Raw genomic sequence first — 25,326 nt, forward strand, 5'->3', positions numbered from 1 at the left:
TCAGCTGTTTTTTCCATGTTTGAATCAAGGCTGCAATGAGGTCAGGAGCTGAGTGGCCCTGGCATAATCCAAACTAAGCATTAGTGAAATCATTTTTGTGTGGGTCCTGCTTGATGTCACCAGCAGTCCTATGTTCTGTTACTTTACTGCATTTCACAAATGGCTCATTGCACTGAGAAGCTAATGTATTACACATCAAGGATTGGCTAACAGCAAAGAACTTAGATAAATGGGTCATTTTCAAGTTGGCAAACTGTAACCAAGGGAATTCTGCAGGCATAAGTAATGGGGTTGCAACTTTTACAACGTCAGTGACTTGTACGAAGAGCCAAATATTTTGTATTTAAATGTGTTTACAATGTAGAATGAGGGAGTAAAGAATTAGGAACAAGGGCTACAAAATGGACTGGGTGAAAATTTAGCAGTTGAAGTGTCATGTGGGAAAATACAATTTTATAGATTAGAATATCAGATGAAGCCATACAGCAGAATCTGTTTACCATGCTTTCTACTTGAAGAACACAGGATGCATTTGTTGAGATTATTTTCAACAGGGTGACATATAGATGGCATAATGCAAACTGGTGATGACATTTCCTCAAAAGCACACTTACAAAATGGTTAAAATCCAATTTGAGAGAATCAGTCCATTGACTAAACTTTGGCCTACCATTTCGTCACATTACCCAAATGAATAACCATTTATCATTTTCCAATCACGTGGCAAAGTTTTACAATACTCACTATCGAATCTCTATGTATTCACGTCTTTCACATGTTTCACTTAAGAACTTAAATTCTTTGATCTCCTTTGAGTCATCATGATGAATGAAGATTCCTCATTACTGCTGCTTTATCATCCATCTATCTAGAATTATTCTCGCCAGCTTGCAGCATTCATTGCAGGCAGTGGCAAATTCAAATAACTGCTGATCATTAATGTTAGATTTTGCATTTTTAACATCCAATTCTGACTGAACTGGAAGTTTGGTGCAGTGTGCAAATAGATAAAAAAAAAAGGACTGATCAGTGATTTGGTTAACAGACTGATCAATATTTTGTTCACTCACCGAGACACAGCTATGTGTTTGTCCATTCGAGCTTTTAAGTCTTCATTTTCTTGCATCACAATTTTAAGCTTCTCGTCTAGCACTGTATGTTTCTCTACCTTTGAGAGAAAGATTTACTTTAATTTAAAGTAACAACTCTTTTCTTCCTCCTAACTTTTGTCCCTCCTCATGCCCATCTCTAATCATTACTGTAACCATTCCAGATTTGAATGCCTACAATTAGTCATGACGTATAACGTGACAGAAATTGACATCAGATCATTAACAGGAGGCTGCGGTATAACGGTAATGTCAGAGGACTAGTAATCAACTGCCCCAGGCTAATGTTCTGGGTCACGGGTTCTGATCCCACCACGACAAGTTATGAAATTCAAATTTCACTAAATTCCAAAAGCTATCTGAACAGAAATTATGTAACTAGTGGCAATTGCTTAAAAAACCCATCTGCATCATGAATGTCATTAAACAAAGAAAATTTGGTTTACCCATGACTTCACATCCACAGTAATGTAATTGCTAGTGTAGTGTTCTAGCAAGCCACTAAGTTCTAAGCTAACTACAGATGAGCAACAAATGCTGGGCTTGTCCACATCTTGGTTTTGGCTTTTGCTTTGAGAATAAAAATCAAACAGGAACAGTTTGTCTTACTACCGATAACTTTCATTAGATATCCAGCTCAAAAGACAAGTTATTACGATCAATGAGTCATTAACCATTCTAATGGAAGAATCAGAGCTCAGAGGATGGGTCAATTCTATGCTGGACTCAATTCCCTTGAAATTTACATACCAGCTTTTCCATCTGCATCAGCTTTTTCTCTTGATTGTGTATCTTCTCGTTTTTTATTTCCAGTACCGCCTTTAAGCTGTCCAGTTCTTGCTGCAGATATAGACTCAGGGGGTCTATTTTCTATTAAAGAAGAAAATACATTGTGGCTTTCAATGGCATGGTAATTTAAGTCAATATTGCTTCTACTAGCTTGAAGTGTTGGTACTACAGGAATAGGACTAAGCCACTAAATCTTTTGAACCTAGTCTCGTCCTGTAGATATGGTTGGTCATCTATATCAATGCTATATTTCCATGCTATTCCTAGTCATTAGTAACTGAAATTCTGTGCATTTTGCACTTAATGACCAAGCTTGCACAGCTCTCTGGGTTACAGAATTCCAAAGCTGCACAAGCCCTGATTGAAGTTCCTCTTCCTCTCAGTCCTAAACAGTTTGCCTTTTATCAAGACTGTACCTGCTGGTTCAGAAACAGATGACTCCACCCCCAAACCTACCACCACACGAGGAAATCTGCATCCACTGTATTACCTTTGGACATGAACTCTTTTCACTCTCCCTCCATTCAAGGAACATTCCACTTCACCCCCATTCCTCCAACTCAAAGTGGAAACTTCACACTTAAAATCACAGTGGACTCCATCTGCCATGCACTTTGCTATGCACAATCTAAAACACTCAATGTCTCTTGGATCGCCCTCAATTTTAATCTGTAAACTTTTAGCAGTAGAAGGTTTGTTCTCACTTGTGTCATCAGAATTCTGTTTTACCACATCTGAAGACAAGTATAATGTACAAGGTATTTAGCTTTTGAAAATAACTAGATGGATAAAGTGAAGTTGCCTTTTATTAAATTTAGTTATCAAAACGAAGATAGAAATAGTATTTTGTAAAATGTGTTTGAAATACACCCAAGTTGTTTCTCTACATTATTGCTGGCAGATGAGATGCAACATCTAATTGTATACAGCCTTTAACACAATGTCCCAAGATGCTACACAAGGGCATCATAAAGATTTGATCCCAAAGTCAAACAGAGGAATGGCCAAAGATTAATTCAAAGTCGTGGTCTAAAATAAAAGGTGAAATTAAAAACTAAACTGATGTTATTTTGAAAACATCCAGTTTGTTGGCATCCAGCTACATCTTTCTACTACCTCAACTGGAAATGTGAATCACTCTACACATGCTCAGTCGGATTCAAAATGATAATGTTGAATACAAGTCTCATTGAATAAATTCGAATGTTGTGCAAGAATGTAACAAGCAGAATGGATAAAGGGTTAACAGATGTATTGTATTCTGATTTCCAAAAAGCATTTGATAAAGTTTCTCAAGGAAAGTATGACAAGAATGCCCAAAGCGAAGTGCTGGAGAAATTCAGTAGGTGTGGCAGTATCAGTTAGGTGAAATACAAGTCTCAGATGTGGCCAGATTGGTAATTTCCCCAGCAGTCCTAAATGGCTTGCCTTTAATTCTGAGACTGTATCCACTGGCTCACAAACAGCCACCCCACCCACACACCCACAGCAGGTTATTTTATTTTCGTTTTTAGGTATCTACAGTATTGACTTTCACTGAGCTTATGGTGTGGTGGTAGTGAAAGTGGGTGGGGAGGCTAAATCAGAAAAATAGAAAGTAGGATGAGATAAATTGACTTCCAGGAAGACAAACTAAATCAAATCTAATCTACAATGATCAATTCTACAACATCAATTATTTCAAATACATTAATGAGTTGGATGAAGGAAGTAATAAAAAGTTAGGCAGAAAAGGAAGTATTGAAGAGGACACAAAGGGATATAAATAGGCCAAGCAAGTAAGCAAAAATTTAGCAGATAGGTGTATGAATGTGGGAAAACAAAGTTGTCCTCATTCACAGGCCAAATAAAATGAATACTATGATATTTAGAAGGACCAAGGTGTTATCATTCATGAATCAAAAATGATTGCATCATAAATGGCTCTCTGAAGAAGGGTCTTGGCCCGAAACGTCAGCTTTTGTGCTCCTAAGATGCTGCTTGGCCTGCTGTGTTCATCTAACTCCACACTTTGTTATCTCGGATTCTCCAGCATCTGCAGTTCCCATTATCTCTGTATCATAAATGGCAACTAGTTTGAAAGACAAATGTAATTTGCAGGAGGATGGAGTACAAGTAAGGACATCTTTCTACAAGTATAGTTATAGTGCTTTAGTTCAACTGGTTGAGCCGATACTTGAACGTCACAGTAATGAGGAGTACTCTTTTACAAGCCTATAATCCTGAGGAGAGCTGACCAATGTCCTCTCTAGGCTGCCTGTGTGCACAGCCTCTCAGAGGGTCTGCACACTGTGTTCAACATGATGCAGATTGTAGCACTGGCTTCCAGTTCAGGGAGTCACTACAACACATGGATCTGGGAGGACTGTACGAAATAAAAAAATAACTATCATCAGGAATGCTGAACTCAACTGGGTGAATGAGGGGAGGACGTTTCTCCTTGTAGAACTAGATGGCAGAGTTTAAAAGTAAGTGATCTCTCATTTCGTGTAGAGTCCAGAATGAATTTTGAGAATTAAAAGTCTTTAAATATGTTTCCAGAGAGGAAGGGAGGCTAAATACATTCAAAGTTGCCTGAGATATTCAATTTGAGTCGAGTTAAGGGTTATTTGTAGGGGCAGGAAAGGAATTAAAGCTACAGTGAAATCACTGATTTTCGTAAATGGCAGTGTTTTCCTAATGGGGTGGCCTGTCCATTCCTGCTTGGGTGGCCTGTCCATTCCTGCTTGGGTGGCCTGTCCATTCCTGCTTGGGTGGCCTGTCCATTCCTGCTTGGGTGGCCTGTCCTCTAGCTTCTATCTATAATAAACACAGTTCCCTGGTCACTGATTTAATTTTGTCACATTGCCAACTAGTTAGTTCAATCTGGGTCCTACTTTACCTAAAAAAAATCTCCAAGGACTGAAAATGTTAGAGATGAAGAACATGGGGCAAGTCATAGATATTAGCTTAATAGACCAGACAAACAGAAAAAGGTGGCCGAGATGGGAGATCATCAATTCAGTGAGGCAGTCTAAAACCTTAGCAGAATCTTAAGAAATAGAAGATGGCTTGAAGTTTTGACAAAGATCCGTGCTCGGGTTGTGGAGGAAGTTGACTTGTTTACCAAGCTGGCTGGTTTTTGTTCAGATGTTTTTGTCACCGTGCTGAGTTACATCATCATTGGAGCTTCTGATGAAGCAATGCTATTCTGCACAGCGATGGTTGTTTGTGGTTGAAAAGCTGATTTTTGGTCAATCGTGGAGAGAAAATCTCCAGGGAGATGAGGTCAGTGATCGAGTTGGAGATTTGATCAACACTTGGTGGAGGAGGCATAGCACAGGGGAGTTAGTACAAATAGTTGGAAATTTTACTGTGTAGTATAAGCCAGTGCACCAGACAATGGCATCACCATTGGGAGCAACTTGGATGTTGACGTTAATCTTAGACTCAAGCAAAACAAGTTTAGCAAATTCAAAGGTAAACGGGTTAAGAAGACAGCAAGGGGATTGAGAAATTGAGATGGGCTGATGTTATACCAGTCCTCAGCAAAGTAACAGCAGGCCAAAAAGGAGCATCCAGATGAGGAGTGGAGTGAATTGTGGAGACAGATGAAAGCACAGTCGGAACATTCCTTGTCAAAGATATGGATGTGGAATTGAAGCTTGATAGCAATTATTCATAGGCTGGGGGTGGTGAAAACATCACCCCTCTCATCCCTACCTCCTCACTGGTCATGCAAGATCCTTTGATCTCTCAGAGCTAAATCAGAACCCCAAAGAAAGCAAAAATAAAATTCAATTCCACAAGACTCACCACTTCTACTAAGCTATTTAATTAAGTGCCACAAAGATTATGATACAATAGAATGAACTTACATGTTAGGCGAAACAAACAGAGCTGCTCTGCCATTTTATAGATCATGGTTGATAAGACTACCTCAACATGATTTTACTGTGTTTACCTAATATCCCCTGATGTCATTAGTATCTAGAAATCTATCAAGCCACCTTGGGCATGAGTCAATAAGTTTCTGGGATAGAGAACAGCATATAGAGTGTAGAAAACTGGCAAAGTAAAAAGAGATAAATGGGTCTTAAGATGCACACTTAAATCTACATCGAAGTTTGGTCCACTACACATCAGTCCCTGGGACAAAAGACAGGAAATCAGATGTAAATTCTCTGGGATTTACAAATGACAAATCTCAGTGAAACATACAAAGTCCCGCAGGGACTTGACTGGGTTGACACAGATTGCTTCCACTGGTCATGGAATTTAAAACACGGGGTCAGCACCTCAGGGTAAAGGGGATCAGCATTTAGGACTGAGTCATGGACAAAAAGAGTTGTTCACTTAAATGGTTAATATTTCAAATTCTCCACTCCACCTCATTGTGGACTCTGCATTGCTAAGGTTATTTAGGCTGGGATAGATAGATTTTTGGTGACTGAAAGGAATAAAGGGATATGAGGAGCAAGGAAAAGAGTTTTAACAGAGAGAGTAATTTCAACAGGCCAGGTGGCTCACCCAACCCTATATAGTGTTCTTGTTATAAAGGAAATTCTATTGTAGCCAAATTTGCTACTGACCAAGGACAGGAAAGATGGAAGGGGACAACAATATCTACACAGAAATAAGTAGACTGAATTAATAACAATAACTTGGCAGATCGAGTATTAATGTGAAGAAATGCAAGATTGCCCACTTAGCCAGGAAAGAAAAAAAACAGGAAAAGCAAATCCTTTTAAGTAGACAAACTGCAGGATGCTGCAGTTGACAGGAATCTAGCTGTCGCCGTACTCAAGTCTCAAAGTTCGCATCCTAGCAGAGCAATTAAGAAGAGTAAATGGAACATTAGCTTTTATTATAAAAGAGAGAGAGTATAACTACAGCTGTAAAGGACATTGACAGGACCACAACCAGACTATCGTATACAGTTTGGAGGTATTTAGATGTATTGGGGGCAGTCAATAAATGTTTACCAGGCTGACTGCTGGGATGAGATGTTTGTCTTAAGAGATGAAACATTTGTCTTAATCTCTTAAAATCAAGTTAAGCCTCTGTTTGCTGAAGTGAAGATTAAGGGTGATCTTACTGAAACGAGTCAGGGAAGTTGGCACAGCAGATGTTCCACCATAAAGGAATCTGAAACTAGGAGGCAGTTTAAAAACCAAAAGGGTCTCCTATTTGTACTGGGAATGCTGAGAAATATTGGAGGGATTTGATGCTTAGAGTTTCCTTCTGCAGGCAGGAGGGGAGGCTGATCACTGAATACATTCAAGTTACAACAAATTTTTGATTGACAAGCAAACCTATGGTAGTGGCAGCAGGCAGGATAAAGTAGCTCAGGCTGCAGATCAGCCATGACGTTTTTACTGAATAACACAGCAAGTTCAATGAGGCAGAATAGCCTACCCCTGCTCCTTTTTAACCTCCCATTCTCAAATTCCAGGAGCAGAATACAAACTAGTGTGTTGTACACATTAAAGTTATATGACAAGCATAACGCCAAAGATTTATATTTTAATGCAATGTTAGCCTATTCAGACTTGCAAATTCAATATTTGCAAAATTTCAAATATCAATAGAAAAGTATTTCTCAAAACACTGGGCATTTTTCATGAATAGCAGCAATTTCTGTTAGCAATTAATACTGAAATACATATAAACAAAAATTAAATAAGCAGTGCTATTTTTACTCCTGGTGGGGCCAGAATTATGACAATGGCCAGTGGCACACAAGATGCAAAAAGTTGAGAACCAGTGCAACAGTAAGCAAATTTTAATCAGTATTTGGCTGTTTTTAATACTTCATTGTCTCAAGTGTCAAATATTTTAAATTATTAAATTCATTACAGGAATGATCACTGAAAAAAAACCAATCTAGCTTTAGTTCATAAAAAGTTTTTAACTGTACCAATGTAATGCTTCACTATATGTGGTTGTGCATTCAGCTAGTTAGGCCCTGAGCACTCATTCCTTCACAAATCTATGAACTTTGCTTCATTCCAAGACACTTCTTACAAACTATGTCTGACTAGATTTTGATCACCTGCCCTAATATTGATATCCGACAGAGCCACAATTTTGATAGAAGACACAAATGCCTTGGGACAGACCATTATACAATGACACAATCAAGTCATTGACCACGGATATACCACACACTGCAAAGAAGGAAAGTAATTGCACAGAAATTAGAGATCAGAATCAGTCAAAAGGTATTCCAAGAACTCCAACATAAATAATACAAATCCAACTTAATTACAGCACAAACTAAAGAGCACTCCTTAAACAGCAAGTACTCTTTTGGACTATAACAGAACTTACTTTCTCTTTCTGTGCTTGCACTTTCGTGATTTCCTCCTTATTTTTAATTTCCTTCTTTAGAGAATCATTTTCCTCATTCAGTTTTGTAATTTGGCCCTAAAAACAAGACTTTGATTAGATTAGGAAGGAAGTGAGGCTACACCTCTACAGATCATTGGTCAGACCACATTAAGAGTTCTGGATACCTTACTTAAGGGCAGACGTTAAAGCACTGAGTGTGCAAAGGAGATTTACCAGAATGATACCAGCAATGAGGGGTTGTCAGCAAGAGCTAGGAGTGAGGAGGCAGAGAAACCTCTTTATTCAGTTGTCAGGATTTGGAATGCACTGCCTAGGAAAGTGGTGGAGGTGGATTCCATGTAAGTTTCACGAACAAAGATGGCTATACATTTGAAAGTGGACTAACTGGGTAGCACTTTTGAGAGCCGGTACAGACACAAGGTCTAATGGCCTTCTTCCGTACTGTAAAATTTGATGATTCAACATACATCCTTACCTGTTGCTTTGTTTAGAATTGCCACAATTCTGAAATGTTCAAATCTTTCAAAATTGAAGGAAAAGTTTAGGAGGGAATTAAAAAAACCCACGGCCTTTGACTTGAAAAATGGAAAGATAAATTCCCAAAGCAGGAAGATTTCGCTTAGCATTTACAAGACACTAGATCCAAGATGGAGTGACAGTAGGAACTGCCAATGCTGGAGAATCTGAGATAACATGGTGTAGAGATGGATGAACACCCTTATTCAGAAGGGTCCAGACCAGAAACGTCAGCTTTTCTGCTCCTCTGATGCTGCTTGGCCTGCTGTGTTCATCCATCTTTACACCAGGTTATCTCAGATCCAAGATCAGATTCCCTAGTGTGGAAAAGAGGCCCTTCGGCCCAACAAGTCCGCACCGCCCCTTGGAGCATTCCACCTAGACCCATTCCCCTATAACCCACACACCCCTGAACACTACGGCTAATTTAGCATGGTCAATCCACCTAACCTGCACATCTTTGGACTGCGGGAGGAAACTGGAGCACCCAGAGGAAACCCACGCAGACACGGGGAGAATGTGCAAACTCCACACAGAGTTACCCGAGACTGGAATCGAACCCAGGTCCCTGGCACTAAGGCTGCAGTGCTAACCACTGAACCACCGTGCCGCCTAATGGAGTAGTGTTTAATTCTGGACAGCACAACTCAATGCTTATCACAGCCTTAAACTGAATAGATTCATGAAAATGGTGCCAGGAATGGGGCTAAGTGTAGAGAACAATATAATCGTAGGGGTCAGCATGTTTATTTTGACAGGGTGGGGTGTGATGTGGTACCTCTTTGGAAGCAGAGGCAAATTGTCAGCAAACATCAGAATAATTCCTTGTTTCAGTAGAGTAAATGCAGTGGAAATCTTCCAGTGGTAGAAACAACTGTCCACAAGATGATACAGATTTAAGATAACTGGAAAGGAACCCAGGTGATGAAATTGGGAGTTATTTTCTGGACCAGTTAAGGTCAGGAAAGTATTGCCAGAGAGGCTAGTGGAAGCAGATTCAATAACTCTTTGAAAAAAGGAATTAGATAAAAACATTTATATAAAAGGCAAAAATCTGCAATGCATGAAAGGAAGAAAAGAACCAATTGGGTAACGGTTAAGTTAGGCCAAGCGGCCTTCTGCAATTCTGTACCATTTTAGGACGCTACATTATGTGGCAAGTTTAGCCCCCGCCATAATTATGATCTTGGGACAGACAGTAACACCAAACAATAAATACTACTTTCCCAGCTAATGGAATTAAAGGGACCTAGTCCCAACTCTATTGCACAGGTCAGACTCAGTATGAATAATGGGCTGCATTTCCTCAAAATGGGTCAGCTATTTGATAACAAGCTAGTCACATTCAAAGCCATATTATGAAGCCAGATCACAAATTATTTTGGTTCGCAACCAAATACGTTAAATGCTCAACTCTTCTCATTAGATAACTACATTATTCTGTACTCTGGTACTTCAAATGTTTATGAAATTAAGTAGGGAATAGTGCAACTGGGATATAAAACAAAAAGTTAAATACCTCAAATTTGATACTTGTAGCTACAACCATTCAAAGTGGTGCCAAGGGAGATCAGGTTTCCTTCAATGGTTAATTGTACTTTTGAACAATTATAGACAATATGTGAAAAGGGAATAAAAACATGCAATTCTTTGCAATTGCACTAAGTTATATGCACTTCAATTTCCAGTAAATTCTTGCTCAAGGTTATTTCCACAGATAACATTCGGTATCATAACAGATAAATGCGAGGCAGGAGTGTTAACGGCCTTCAGTCCAATCCTGATTTGAATCCAATCTGCTACTTGAATGCAATACTGAAACAGTGCCCCAATGCTGAAGGCCTTATCCTGCAGATGGAGTGTTATATCATTGAAATCTGCCAGGATTGGCGCAGCAGACATTTAAAAAGTTGTATTTGAAGCACTTAAGTACAAACATTTGTCCCTGAACCAACACCAAAATGACTGTCTAACCATTCACTGCAGATTTTGCAGAGAAATATACATGTCAATAGCTGCTGTGGTCACAATGTGGAATTAATCCTAATGAAGCATTTTCTTAGTAGCAAGGTAGACTAACCTGCAACAGTGATTGTCTTTCTTTAAAGGTCTCTTCAAGGGTCTTCTGTTCCAGTTCATGTGATCTGGTAAGCTCTGAAATGAACAAAAATAAGTCCAAGTTGTTGTGATAATTACTTGAAATTGTGCAATGTATCATCCATATGTTTGAATGGCATGTTTGTCATCTGTTGTGAAAGGAATAAACCTAATTTGCAATTTTAGTTTACTAAGATACCATGTCATGTCATTTTACTAAGATACCAGCGCTGGTTACCTGTTAGAGACTCTTGATATTCTTCATGAAGACACTCCAGGTTTTTTGAGTGAGTTGCAATAAGCTCCAGTTTACGGGCGTCATGATTACAGGTTAAATTTTCAACCTAAATACAAAAAGAGTAAACCATGTTTGGCTTCATTTGCTTGGATATTTACAGATAACATGACATGACATCAGGTGGTGGTCATTTAACCCATTTGATCACAACATTGTTGACGAGACTCATTTTGTATTGATCCTATTTTTTTAAAAAACATACATTTTGGCTACAATAGCAATTATTTCATTCTTGACACTTATCTGAACAGGAAAGTAGTCAAGCCAATGTCATAAATATCAAGTTTTGTGTTAAGACATTCTCTCATGTTTAGTGTTGTTAGTCATTCAGTTAAGTAAGCCTCAGCGTGTCTGTGGCTGGAGTACATCTATTCTACACACAGATTAGACAATCTATCTAGCAATAACAATAAAGGAGGAGAACTTCCTTAAGTGTATATATGTGATCTTTAAGACCAGTTATGTCGAGCAGCTAACTAGCGAGCCGGCTTTACTGCATTCAGTCCTGTGCATGGACAAAGGATTAATTAACAATCTGTGTGTGCAGGGTCCATTGGGGAAGAACAACCATGAAAAGTAACAAAAGAATTTAATACAAAACTAGGGCCCAAATCTAAATAAGGGAAGAATGAGGTGCCTGTTGGTAATGCCAGGTAAAAAGGCTGGCATTGGACAGACAATGGCTAATGATTCAAGGAATATATGCGTAAATAACAATTATTTAATCCTACATGGTGCCAAAACAGGAAAAAGGTGGCTCAACAATGGTTTAAGAAATTGGGATAGCATTAGACCCAAAGCAGGAGACATAAAAGTGCCAGAGAAAGCAGCAGGCCTGACTGAAAAGGGACAGCTCAGAATTCACAAAAGGGGACAGAGGATCAATTAAGAGAGACGAGAAGCCATCTGATAATAAACTTACAGGGAACAAAAGCTGACTACAAAGACTTAAGTGTGAAAAGAAAAATGTTAACAAAGACAAAATGTAGACCCTGAGTCAGAACTGGGGCAAGAAATAGTAGAAGAATTGAACCAATGTTGGCCTATCTTTACGAAACAGAACAAGTTTCTGGCAATAATCAGGGAACTGAAGAAAATGAGCATGGATGAAAAAACTGCTGCAGAAATAAAAAGGGATTTGAAGACAGATGAATCTCCTAGGCCCAATGATCTATATTCTGCAGGGTAAAAGGAAGTTGCCCAAAAATACTGGATGTGTGGGTGGTTAGACATGGAAGATGAAGAGGAATGTCTTGGAGGGTAGTAAATGCATGGGATTCTTTCTTGCAGAGGAGTGTTGAAGCTATGTCATTAAATATATTCAACGCTGATTGAAAAATCTGTCAGGGAAGCAAGAGTTATGGGAAAGTAGAAGGAAATGGAGTCAAGGATTAGCAGATCAGTCATCATCTCCTCATTGAAAGGTAGAGAAAATGCAAGAAGGACTGAAAGGCTCAATTCTGGCCCTGTCCTTTGTGGTCATCTTCCAAAGTTCTCCAGTTGGTACAGCTGGGAGGGTGACTATTTTAAAAAGTGAGCAAAAAACAAACAAAAACCAAACAGGAGACTTGCAGACCAGTTAGGCTAACATCAATTATTAGGAAAAATGCCGGAGACTAAAATAAAGACATGATAACTGAACATTTGGAAAACATTAACGGGATCAGACAAAAAGGCATAGGGTTATAAACAAATTATGTTTAACCCTTCTTCTGAAGTTTTTTTAAAACAATTGAGGATTAATTAGAAGAACAGATAAGAGACAGAACTTGTGGGCATCGTGTATTTAGATTTCATGAAGGCTTTTGATAACATCCCACCAAAGACAGACCAGTGCACAAATTGAAGCACACTGGATTGCCAGGAGTCAGGGTGCAATACACTGGTATTGATTGATAGGGGGTCCACAAACCAGAAAAAGTAAGAACAAATGGGTCTTTGGAGGTGGCAGATTCACTAAGCCATAATTGTGACTTGGACAGGCTAGGTGAGTGGACGGATGCAGTTTAATGTGGATAAATGTGTGGTTATCCACTTTGGTGGCAAGAACATGAAGGCAGATTACTATCTCAATGGAGTCAAGTTAGGTAAAGGGGAAGCACAGATCTAGGTGTTCTTGTACATCAGTCAATGAAAGCAAGCATGCAGGTACAGCAGGTAGTGAAGAAAGCTAATAGCATGCTGGCCTTCATCACAAGAGGAATGGAGTATAGGAGCAAAGAGGTCTTTCTGCAGCTGTACAGGGCCCTGGCGAGACTGCACCTGGAGTATTGTGTCCAGTTTTGGTCTCCCAATTTGGGGAAGGACATTCTTGCTATTGAGGGAGTGTAGCATAGGTTCACAAGGTCAATTCCCGGAATGGCAGGACTATCATATGTTGAAAGGTTGGAGCGACTGGGCTTGTATACTCTTGAGTTTAGAAGGATGAGAGGGGATCTGATTGAGGCGTATAAGATTATTAAGGGATTGGACACTGTGGAGGCAGGAAGCATGTTTTCGCTGATGGGTGAGTCCAGGTCCAGAGGACACAGTTTAAAAATAAGGGGTAGGCCATTTAGAACAGACTTGAGGAAAAACTTCTTCACCCAGAGAGAGTGGTGGATATATGGAATGCTCTGCCCCAGAAGGCAGTGGAGGCCAACTCTCCTGATACTTTCAAGGAAGAGATAGACAGAGCTCTTAAAGATAGTGGAATCAAGGGTTATGGGGATAAGGCAGGAATAGGATACTGATTGTGGATGATCAGCCATGATCATAATGAATGGTGGTGCTGGCTCGAAGAGCCGAATGGCCTACTCCAGCATCTATTGTCTATTGTCTAATTCACTATAGGTGTCTCAAAGAGGAGAGAGTGGTTGGTTAGACGTGTATTCACTCGAGCTCAGGAGAATGAGAAGGTCTGAGTTGTATAACATTCTGACAGGGTTAGATAGATTGCATGTCAAGATTGTTTTGTTTTGGTAGGCAAAATCTAGAACGAGGCATCTCGATCTCAAGATACACAGAGGCGGGCCATTTTAGAACTGCGATCAGGAAACATATCTAAACAGTTGTCAACCTATAAAATTCGCTACCACAGAAGGGTGTGCAGGCTGGATTAGAGTATGGTCATGGAAGAGACTGCAATTTTGAGAGATCAACAAGGCTTCAAGGAGTACGAAGACTGAAAGCAGGTATATGGCACTGATAAATGGAGCAGCCATGATCATCTGGACGAGTGAAGCAGGCTCAAAAAGATCCAAATGGCTTACTTCTGCTCTTAATATCTACATTTGTGTTTCTATGATCTGTCATCAGTTGTCAGGGCTACAAAAAGGTAGCCCCAAGACAACTAACAGATTCAAACAAATTTCATATGGAGTTTCATGTATTCCAAAACACAAAACTGTTCTGGGAACCCATGGATTTTAGCACCATTATATGGGACAGGGGCATCAGCAAACAATGGAAGCCCTGAATGTTGATAACTAAGCCAGACGTGCCATGATCTTTTGAGACAAACTGGTTTTATCTAACTTCCTGTTACTATCTACTAGAACATGGGAAAAAAAAACTTACATGTGGAATAGCAAAGAAATGTCAGACCCTACCTTTGCCCCACACAGCTGCTACTCTGTGGCAGTTTCAAGAAGTGAACCTTCTCAATGGGCTGTTCAGCACAGCAAGCCTCAGATTAGGAAGAATCCGAAAACTCCAAGCAGTTTATTCATGAAGTAAATATTTAGCTTGAAAAAGTTTGTTGTCTTGATGCTACCTTTTCTGTACAGTGACAATCTGATGATACAAGCGACTAAGAACATCTTGACTAGCTAATAAAACTCTCAACTGCATATGCTATTATTCAGCATCTCAACAACACTAGTGGACAGGGGTTATTGATGCTGGCATGTCAAACAAACAAATTCACACATTGAGACCATGTATAATTTACATCTGGAAATCTTGGCTAATGTCAGCATTATTGTCAGCATTAATGTCAGCAAATTTGTTACTGGTTACTTAAAAAGTGAATGATGCAAATATATCACAAATCAAAAAAGAAACGAGCTTGCGGTGACCCAGATAAAATTCCAGTCAACACTATTCATCTCTTGACATGAAGGACAGTTTGCATTAATTTGCTGATTCCACTCCATACTAAAATGAAGTATTATTCAATGTACATTCTGATCATCAGAGCATATGGTTGTAATGCTTTATCAGTTTCACCTGGTTTACTAGACAGCAACTTTTAACAGTTTGAAGAAAAATAAAAATCCAGCAGGAATTTAGTACACACAAAATATGCACAAACAGAAAACCACATGCCTGTTGTTTAAAATAATGAAGCCACGCCAATATAACAAACCTGACATTCCACCCAGTGGTGATGTGACAGCACTCATTACTGGCCTCATAAGAAAGATTTGAAAATCTGAGATAATTTCCCATGTTAATCTCACTGCATCAAGTATCGGGAGTCCCTGTTGTCCAACAGCCCTGTCACCAAGGGAGACCAAGCAGTAAATCTCAATTTCACAGGTTACAACCCTGAAAGTATAATGTACTGATCAGATGTCCCTTTTCACCAATTCAGAAATGAAATTAAGATTTGGACATACAAATAGGATTACAGAAGAAGAAATATCAAGAACAAATTAACACTATGGGATTTTTTAATCCTGGCAAAGTCTGATGAGCCACAAATAAAATTTGTTACAGTAAGAGCAGCTGTTCAATATTGGGTTATAGTACACTATTATAAAAAGGTTAACACATTTAAGCCATCATCTTCAAAAGGCATGTGCAGTGAGGCAGTGCAAATAAGTTAGATTCCAAATTAAGTGAACAATTTCCATGATTGTATTTTTTTTAAAATTGGGAATCTGTGATCACAACTTCACAGCTGCTGTGTTTAACTGTACACGTGGACAACAGAAGCTGCTACCATCAATTTTCACTGCGTAGCTTTTACAACTGTATGCTGGCACTGTAGATGCGAAACTTTGCTTATACTTCAGAGGGAGGCACGAGGAAATAAAACCAAAAAAAGTATTCAGACCTCCTTCTGAAGTTGTGCTTGCAGCTTTTTGACATCATTTTCAAAGTTTTGCTGTAGATGTTCCTTCTCTGCAGTGAAGAGCTCCTCAAGTCTTTTTTCTAATTCTTTAAGTTCACTCTGGTGTTCTTCAGACAGTTTTTGAATTACTCCTTCGTATCTGTTTTGCAATTCCTCCCGATCCTTCTCCAACTGAACACAAGTCACATTCCTAGTCTCTGAAAGCATAAGTGACAGAACAACATGATATCCAATTTCAATTGTTAGACAGGCATCACAAAACTACTTTGGTCCATTTATGTTGAATTAGTAATGAGCGTTTCAACTAACTTTGGCTCAGCCATAGAAAAGAGATTTGTGAATTAAATGGAGTGTAGTCAAACCATCTTGACATTTTCACAACCTGAACATCTTCAAACAAATAGTGCACTATCAGCTGAGTTGAAAAGAATTTGAAACATATTTGTTGACAAAAAAAAATCTTCTCCATAACTGGACTTTATAATTAGAATGAACGCGATTGTTAGAGCTGTCTGGAAGGCCACCCTCAAACACTGCAGTGCTTGGCTCCACTGAATACTGTTGGCATGAACCCAAATGACATCATCACAGATGTTTATATTATGCAGAAACCTCCATCACGCTAACTAGCTCTGTATTTCCAATACAGACAATCCAGAGTCCATTGCTTTGAAAGTGCACAGAACTCCAAGTGCTCCAATGCTCTCACATTTAAGGGGGTCAATACACAGGATACAAATCTAAAAACTTCAACATGCAAAAATTAAAGTTACAAATATTTGTTTCAGTGCTGAAAATTCATTACTCAAGATTTAGTGGCAAGTTACACCCATCGAAGCATTGCACATGCACAGGTAATGCCAAAATGAGCAAAATGGCATTACTAAGCCTGATGTACACTGTTCAATGGGAAGAATGCACATGTCCAGTGAAATGGAATTATTCTAAAGATAAAAGATTGCTGGTAAGTGAAAAGTTAAATACTGGCTGTTGAAAGTTACTTCCACAACACTAATTCAATTAAGAAGCAATTCAAACACATCATCAGGTTAACCCAAAAAAGAACTTCAAAATTCAGTGACTGCAGAGGTAGTTTGATTTCCCAGTATATCCAATAATCGCTGGACCTCTTTCATCTCGTGTACATGAAATTACAACACTGAGGCAGAAATTGCATTTCACGAATTTTGAAAACTTGTACAAGCACAATTTAGAAAAAGTACCTGGGCTTTTGATACAAAGGAAATGGAGCAATATGGTGATAGCAATGGAAGGTAAATGTTCAGGAATATCAACCAACTTTGGCAAGGTGGCCAAATAGCATACTCCCACTTTTATTTATGTTTTTAGATACAGAAGTCTTGATAACAGTATTTATCCGTATCCAGGTATAGCAGGTGACAAGAAAAGCAAATAGTGTCATTGAGTCATACAGTACAGAAGCAGACTCTTCTGTCCAACGTGTCCACAATGACCAAATTTCCTAAAATAAATGATCCCCATTTGCCTGTGTTAGGCCCAAAAGCCTCTAGACCCTTAAGTGTTTTAACTGTACCTGCGTCTACTACTTCCCTGAACAGTTTATTCCAAATACAAACTACCTTGTGCGAAAAGATTGACCCACATCCTAAATCTTTCTCCTCTCACCTAAAAAAAATGCACCCTAATTTTGAACTTCCCGGATGTAGGCAAAAGACATTGGCTATTCACGTTAACTATGCCTCTCGTGACTTTATAAACCACTTTCAGGTCACCCCTCAATCTCCTGCGCTTCAGTGAAAGTCCAAGCTTATAATGCAAACCCTCTTGGCCCAGCAACATCCTCTCCAATTTAATAACATCCTTTCTATGAAGCAGGGCAACTGAAACTGTACGCAGTACTCCAAAAAGTAGTCTCAATGTCCTGTACAACCTCAATGTGCCATCCCAATTCCTGTACTCAAATGGTGAGCGATGAAGACAAGTGTGCTAAATATGCCCTAATCATCTGGCCTACCTGTGACAAAGCTTTCAAAGAACTATGTATCTGAACCTGGAGGTCTCTCCATTCCACAACACTAGCTAGGGCTCTACCATTATTTGTATAATGTACCCTTACTTGTTTTATCAAAATGCAATACCTCACATGTATCCAAATGAAACTCCATCTGCCACTCAACACAGAACTGCCCAGCAAAGGAACAGGCTCTTCAGCCTAGTATTCCTTTCATATTCACGTGTTTATCTAAATGCCCCATAAAACACCCCTATCATATTCGTCTCCATCTTTCCTAGCAGTGTTTCACAATCCTACCACCAAAAAAAAATTTGCCCCCATGTCTTTGACCTTTCCCCTCTAACCTTAATGCACACCCCCAGTGACTTCAGAATCTGACCAATAACCTCGTCTATGCAGCTCAATTTTTATAGATTTTGATCAAATCTACCTTTCGTCTCTGTTGCTCCAGAGAAATGGACTGGCCTCTCATAGCTTGTACCCTCTAATCCAGACCGAATCCTGGTGAACCTCTTCAGCACCCTCTCCAGAGCCACCACATCCATCATGTAATGTGGTGACCAGAACTGAACACAATACTCTAAAAGGGGCCTAACCAAGGTCTTATAAAGCTATACCATGACATCATGGGAAATAGTAAGAACTGCCGAGGCTGGAGTCTGAGATAACAGTGCAGAGCTGGAGGAAAGCAAGGAAGCTGATGTTTTGGGTTAGGACCCTTCTTCAGGAAAAAAAACTTACTCAAATCCATACCAACAACATCCACTGCGCTACCCTCTGATCACCTTTGTCACCTCCTCAAAAAATTCAAATCAAGTTAGTAAGACATGACCTGTCCTGCACTAAGCCATGCTGACTGTCCCTAATTAGGCCATGCTTTTCCAAATGTGCATGAATCCCAAGAGCCCTCTCTAATAGCTACCCAACACAGATGTGATACTCACTTGGCTTTAGTTTCCTGGCTTGACCCTATTTCCCTCCTTCAGACTAACAACATTACTGGCTAGTTGGCAGTCCTCCAGGAACTCTCCAGTGGCTAATGAGGATACAAAGATCTCAGTCAGGGCTTCAGAAATCTCCTGTCTTGTCTCTCTCTGAAACGAGAGGCCAATACCATCAGGTCCTGGGGATTTATCCAACTTAACGCTTGAGACTCAACACCACTTTTTTAAATCTCAAAATGCCCTAACATATTAGTACGCACCACACCAATTTTGCTATCCTCCATATCTTTCTTCTGGGTGATTACTGATGCACAGTGCTTATTTAGGATCTTGCCCACATTCTCTGCCTCCAAGCAGAAATTCCCTCCTTTATCCTTGAGTAGTCCTACCTTCTCCCTAGTTACCCTCGTTTTCAATATTTTGAATGCATTGCCACTCTAACCCAACTTTGCCAAGGTCACTACATAAACCCTTCTTGCTGTCCTAATTCCCTGCTTTCCTTGTATTTCTCACAGCCCATCTAATTTTAGATTCCTAATCCTTACACATGTCTTAGTCTTCTGACTAAATTCAGAACTTCCCTCATTATCCAACAGTCTCTTAGTTTGCCATTCTTGTCCTCCCTCCTTACTGGAAGATGCCAGTCCTGAACAATTCGCACATGTCAAATATGGATTTGCCCAACAATGGCTCATCCCAATTAATACTCCCTAGCTCCTGCCTAACAGTGACCCAACCAATCAAGATCCCTTTGTAATCTTTGAAAACATTCCTCACTGTCAACTATAACACTTTGATTAGTAAGTTTGCAGATGACATTCTCCCAAATTCTCAAAAGAGCATAAAATAGATAGTAGTAGTTGAGGTTGTTGGCTGGCCGAGCTGGTTTCTTATTCCGCAGACCTTTCATTACCATGCTTGGTAACATCCAGTGCAGCTCCAATGAAGCATCTCTTTTCCTGCCTGGCCTTTAAACTCTGGGGTCCGTTGAGATGGATTGCCTCACTTTCGGTTTTCCTGCGTAGTGGAGTATATATGGGGTCAAGTTCAATGTGTTTATTAATAGCATGCTTCGTGGAGTGCCATGCTTCCAAGAATTGTCGTGCTTGTCTCTGCCTAGTCTGTCCCAGTCAAAGTGGTGGTTCTCCTTTTCCATGTGGATTGAGACGAGTGAGCATTGGTCATGTCTTTTTGTTTTCTATATTTTTTTTCATTTTGTTATTAATAAACACATTGAACTCCACCCCACATAAATTCCACGACGAAGGAAAACCAGAAGCGAGGCAATCCATCTCAATAGACCCCAGAGTTTAAAAACCAGGCAGGAAAACGCACCGATGCTTCATTGGAGGCTGTACTGAGCACATTACGAAGCAAGGCAACGAAATGTCTGCAGAACAAGAAACCAACTTGGTGAGCCAACTAAGCTCAACACCCACAACCCAAGCTACAAATCTAGGCACTAGTGAGACCATCCCTGGAGTACTGCATACAAGTTTGGTCCCCTTGAGAAGGGATTCAGTTATATTGAAGGCAATTCAGAGGAGGTTCACCTGATTTATTCTAAAGATATGGGATCTGTCTTACGAGAAGAGAAAAGCAGTTTAGGCCTAAACTTGCTAGAGTTTAAGAGAATGAGAGGACATCTAATTGAGGCATAGAAGATATGAAAGGGGATTGACATAGTAAATATAGAGGATGCTTCCCTCATGTGGGGTTGTCTAGAATAAGAGGTCATAGCTTTTAGGATAAGGTAAATTGGATGAGGAGAAACAACTCTCAAAAGGGTTGTGAATCTGTGGAATTCACTGCCCCAGAGCATGGAGGATACTGGGTCATTAAAAATCTAAGCTTTCAAATTTAGTCAGTGACGGATTGAAGGTTTATGAGGAATAGGCAAGGAAATGAAGTAGAGGCCGAGAGGAGATCAGTTGCAATTATATCAAGTGACAGAGCAGGCTAGAGGGGCCGACTTGCCTTCTCCAGCACCAAATTTGTACATTTTATGTATTCTGCAGGCCATTGACTTGATCCCCAAAAAGAAACCAAATCAATTTTCTCCCAATGAAGTTGGGGGCAACATGAACCAGCACCAAGATGTAGTGCACAGAATCACTTGGATCTAGACTTATCAACCTCAAATGAATGCCAAAAGGTTTAAGAGTAAAATAAATGCAAATTTAGCCATGAATGGCACCCATGAATCCTGGCTGAAGAAAACTGCGGGGAAATATCAATCATTAGAAGTCAATAAACAGATGGCATAAACAGAGTACATGAATTTCATCAGTGATAATGGGAACTGCAGATGCTGGAGAATCCAAGATAATAAAATGTGAGGCTGGATGAACACAGCAGGCCCAGCAGCATCTCAGGAGCACAAAAGCTGACGTTTCAGGCCTAGGCCCTTCATCAGCTTTGTGAAAGTGACAGAAGCTCTTCACAGCTCCACCAGCCACCCATCATCAAACTACCTCAAAATGGTTTCTAATGTAGGGTCTAGGCCCGAAATGTCAGCTTTTGGCTCTTAAGATGCTGCTTGGCCTGCTCTGTCCATCCAGCTCCACACTTCGTTATTTCAGAATGGTCTGCCCTAGATTACAGGATTGACTGATTAGTCCAACTTGGTTATCTTAAAACACCAAGAACTGCTACATGAACCAACAAGCACATTACCAGAAGTCTTCTAATCCAACATAGTTCTTGACTGATCAAATAGCCTTAAAACACCCTATAACTACCAATATCTCCATCCTGTCACGAGGTTTGCAATACAACCCCAATGCATATTTAAATAAGCAATATGTATGTTTGCAAAATACAAGCAAATGACTGAACAGCTACGCATATCATTTTGGATATTGAAAGACAGACTTGTAACCTTCACAGAGCTCAACTTCGATCAGCCATGTCTGAGCTCAAGGACTGGCCTCTGGAATAGAAAAGTCCAAGATCTCAACCCTTCCAAAGTATTCCATCTTCATCTTAAATGAAAAACCCAGTCAAGCATTTTTAAACACTGTCCCCGGTTACTGGGCTCCCTTAAAGAAATACCACCTCAGCATTTACCAAATGAATTTCTCACTGAACACTTTCAACGAGCACAGCCCTCATTCTTCTGCTCCAATCTTTTCATTCCCTCTCCAAAAGGCAACCTCTTCATCCCAAAAACGAACCTAATGAATCTTCTCTGAACTGCTTCAAAGTTCAGGTCTAGTCAAGGAGACGAAAACCACACAATATATGAGTGTACGATCCCATCAGTGCTCTCTATATTATAGCAAGGAACAAGATTTCCCCAATTCGATTGTCCAAATCCTTACAATAAACATTGCATCTACCTTCGTAATTACCAAACCTAGGTGCTACTGACCTCATCAACAAAAGGACACTCTGATTCCTCTGTACTATTGCAAGTATTTTGCTTTTCTATTTTTTCAAGTGTATCATTTCTTTTACTCACCACATAATACCACATCTGCTAAAATTATTTGCCCACACTACTTTCACTAAATCCACAAATATGGATAAAAGTAGATTGAACCTGAGCAATCGTTGGCTCAGGGCCTATGCCTTACACCAGGTAAAACGGGCTTTGCAATTGGTATGTGTGTGCCTAACAGCTTCTGCTACTTGGCTAATTGGCTTCAACAGCTACCAAAGAGAAAATGACCTTGGAGAAGGGCTCAAGGGCCATCAATACTGAAAAATGGATCAATGTTCAACATGGGGTTTGGGAGTGGCAACAGGATTGACATGGTTTTAAGACAAAGAAAATTTTAAAATGCCAGAGTGATCAACTGACCATTGGTTTTCTGGAACTTGGTTATTCCAGACAGGTTGAAGCAAAGTCATCTAAACTGAAAGTACCATTTATCAAGAGAGACTGAAGCCAGTTCAGAGAGAATAATCACCAATCTTCTCGCGTTAAATTCACATCTGTACGATAGATCTCATAACGAAGATGAAAGACTTTCCTGCAGTTATCCAGCTTGGAAATTATTACCCTTGACGAAAGAAAATGTTAAGGCCCTGCATTTCAAGCAGCAGCTTTCATCGAGAAATTGAGATGGATTCATAATTGGAACCAGAGAAGTTTCTCACTCAGAATCAGACTCAGACTCTAAAAGCAAATAAGTGATCAACACACACTGGAGGCATATGTTAGGTTTCAAAACCCAAAACACACCTGCAATATGCATGCCTCTGTTGATCCACATTTCTAATAATGGTCTCCAGTTAAAACCTAAATAACTCAAGACTTAATGACATTGCCAGGACTTCACACCAAACGTGGCTTCATCTCCATGTCATTTCGGAGACAATGTTAGCCATCTTTCCCTCTCCGGAATGCCTGCCAGAACTGCTGTTTATAGTTCAGTTGACCCTTGTCCAGTGTATTGCTTTTGATACATTATCTTCCTTTCTGTACGAGACAATTATCCACATATCAATTTTTATTCACATTTGTGCATTGTGTTACATTTCTACATTTCTTTCAGGTTTAAACAGCAATAAAAATATGCTGCCTTCTACTCAAGAAAATCTTGGAACTGACTTACGTTTCTGGGGAGCTACATTTTTAATTATAATGACAAGGCCAATTCACTGCCCTTGAACTGGCTGTAACACCAGCAGTACTTCCATAAAACTTTAAGAAACGGGAACAGGAATAGGCCATTCAGCCCTTTAATCCTGGTCTGTCATTCAGTAGGATCATGGCTGATCTGACATTCCTGCACTTTCCCAGCAACTCTCAATTCCACTACTGATAAGAATTGCCCCTAGACTGAAAATTTACATGAGAATTCTGCCCCTACAGCTGTGTCAAGGAGTACCAAATCCACTGAATTCTCAAGAAATTGAGTTAGAACTGATCACACTTTCCTGGAGTGCCATTAGGTTTTCATGCAACTGAGCATAAAAGCCGCAAAACATTGTAGGTTTTTGTTATGGCGGCAGTTATTGACATTGACACCAAAACATTATGCTGTTGTAAAGAGGGGGTGACCAACTAAGTTTACACGCCCTAAGCATAGCAGTGATTCTGTGTATCAAAATTTATTATACTCATTGAGCATTTGTCCCATCGTCCCCAAACTTAAGTGGGCCTATCTGACCAAAATTTGAGCACCATCAGAAGAGATTGTTACAATATTCCAACCTTAATGACATTTTTTAAATCTCACTATCAATTCCGTTAATCAACTAAATTTGTGATTCACTTGAGATCATGCTCAACACAATGAGCTCCTGCTAATGGAGTAATAGTTTCTGTCATCTCATCAAATGCGTATTGGTAATCTAAGTATATTTACCTTTTGGCTTCTTACCTAATTTTATCCTCAGAACTCTAGAAGATGATTTGTCAAGTCATTTCTCTTTCATAACTTCATATTGGATTCTATTCTGATTTTTCTAACGGTTTTGTCAGTATGTCCTTCGTAGTGACTCTACTAGTTTGGCTGCGTTGTCGTTTGAGTCATACAGCATGGCAACAAACCCTTTGGTCCAACCAGTCCATGCCAAGTCCCAAACTGTACTAGTTCCACCTGCCTGCACTTGGCCTATTTCCCTCTGAACTTTTGTTCATGAACTTATCCAAGAGTCTTCTAAACATTATAACTCTACCTGCGTCCACCGCTTTCTCTGGCAGTTCATTCCACATACCAGAGATAATGGGAACTGCAGATGCTAGAGAATCCAAGATAATAAAATGTGAGGCTGGATGAACACAGCAGGCCAAGCAGCATCTCAGGAGCACAAAAGCTGACGTTTCGGGCCTAGACCCTTCATCAGAGTGTGTCAGACATTCCACATAACAACTGTTTTAAAAACAAAGCTTTTTTTTTAAACGACATAAGGTGCCAAGTTTTCTCCTCTCGCCTTAAAAATATATGTCCCACAGTTCTGAACTTCACCCCTCCTGATATTATAAACCTCTAACATCACCCCTCAACCTCCAATGCACCAGTGGAAAAAAAAATCCCAATTTTTCCAGCCTCCTCTTATAACTCAAATCCTTTATTCCAATGACAGCCTGGTAGTTTTTTTTTTTAAATTGAACCCTCCCCTGTTTAACAACATCCTTCCTATAAACAGAATTAGACAGTACCTCATGAGGCCTCATCAAGACTATACAAACTAAAGAGTCAGTGGTCCAGCATGGAAACAGACCCTTCGGT

The 25,326-nt window shown here is 39.7% G+C and overlaps 1 protein-coding gene across 4 annotated transcripts in view; it reads right to left on the reverse strand.

The window, feature by feature from the left end:
- The window catches only part of mtus1b (microtubule associated tumor suppressor 1b), a 168,713-nt gene that overhangs the window by 5,060 nt on the left and 138,327 nt on the right, over positions 1-25,326 (reverse strand). For all 4 annotated transcript variants that reach the window (XM_048531381.2, XM_048531374.2, XM_048531357.2 and 1 more), the window contains exons 9-14: positions 16,184-16,398; positions 11,083-11,188; positions 10,828-10,901; positions 8,211-8,306; positions 1,860-1,979; positions 1,071-1,168 (exon numbers count right to left, since the gene is read on the reverse strand). In XM_048531381.2, the coding sequence (XP_048387338.2) occupies positions 1,071-1,168; positions 1,860-1,979; positions 8,211-8,306; positions 10,828-10,901; positions 11,083-11,188; positions 16,184-16,398 (709 nt within the window). The remainder of the gene's footprint in view (positions 1-1,070; positions 1,169-1,859; positions 1,980-8,210; positions 8,307-10,827; positions 10,902-11,082; positions 11,189-16,183; positions 16,399-25,326) is intronic.

The sequence above is a fragment of the Stegostoma tigrinum genome, chromosome 1 (assembly GCF_030684315.1).
Source record: "Stegostoma tigrinum isolate sSteTig4 chromosome 1, sSteTig4.hap1, whole genome shotgun sequence".
NCBI lineage: Eukaryota > Metazoa > Chordata > Chondrichthyes > Orectolobiformes > Stegostomatidae > Stegostoma > Stegostoma tigrinum.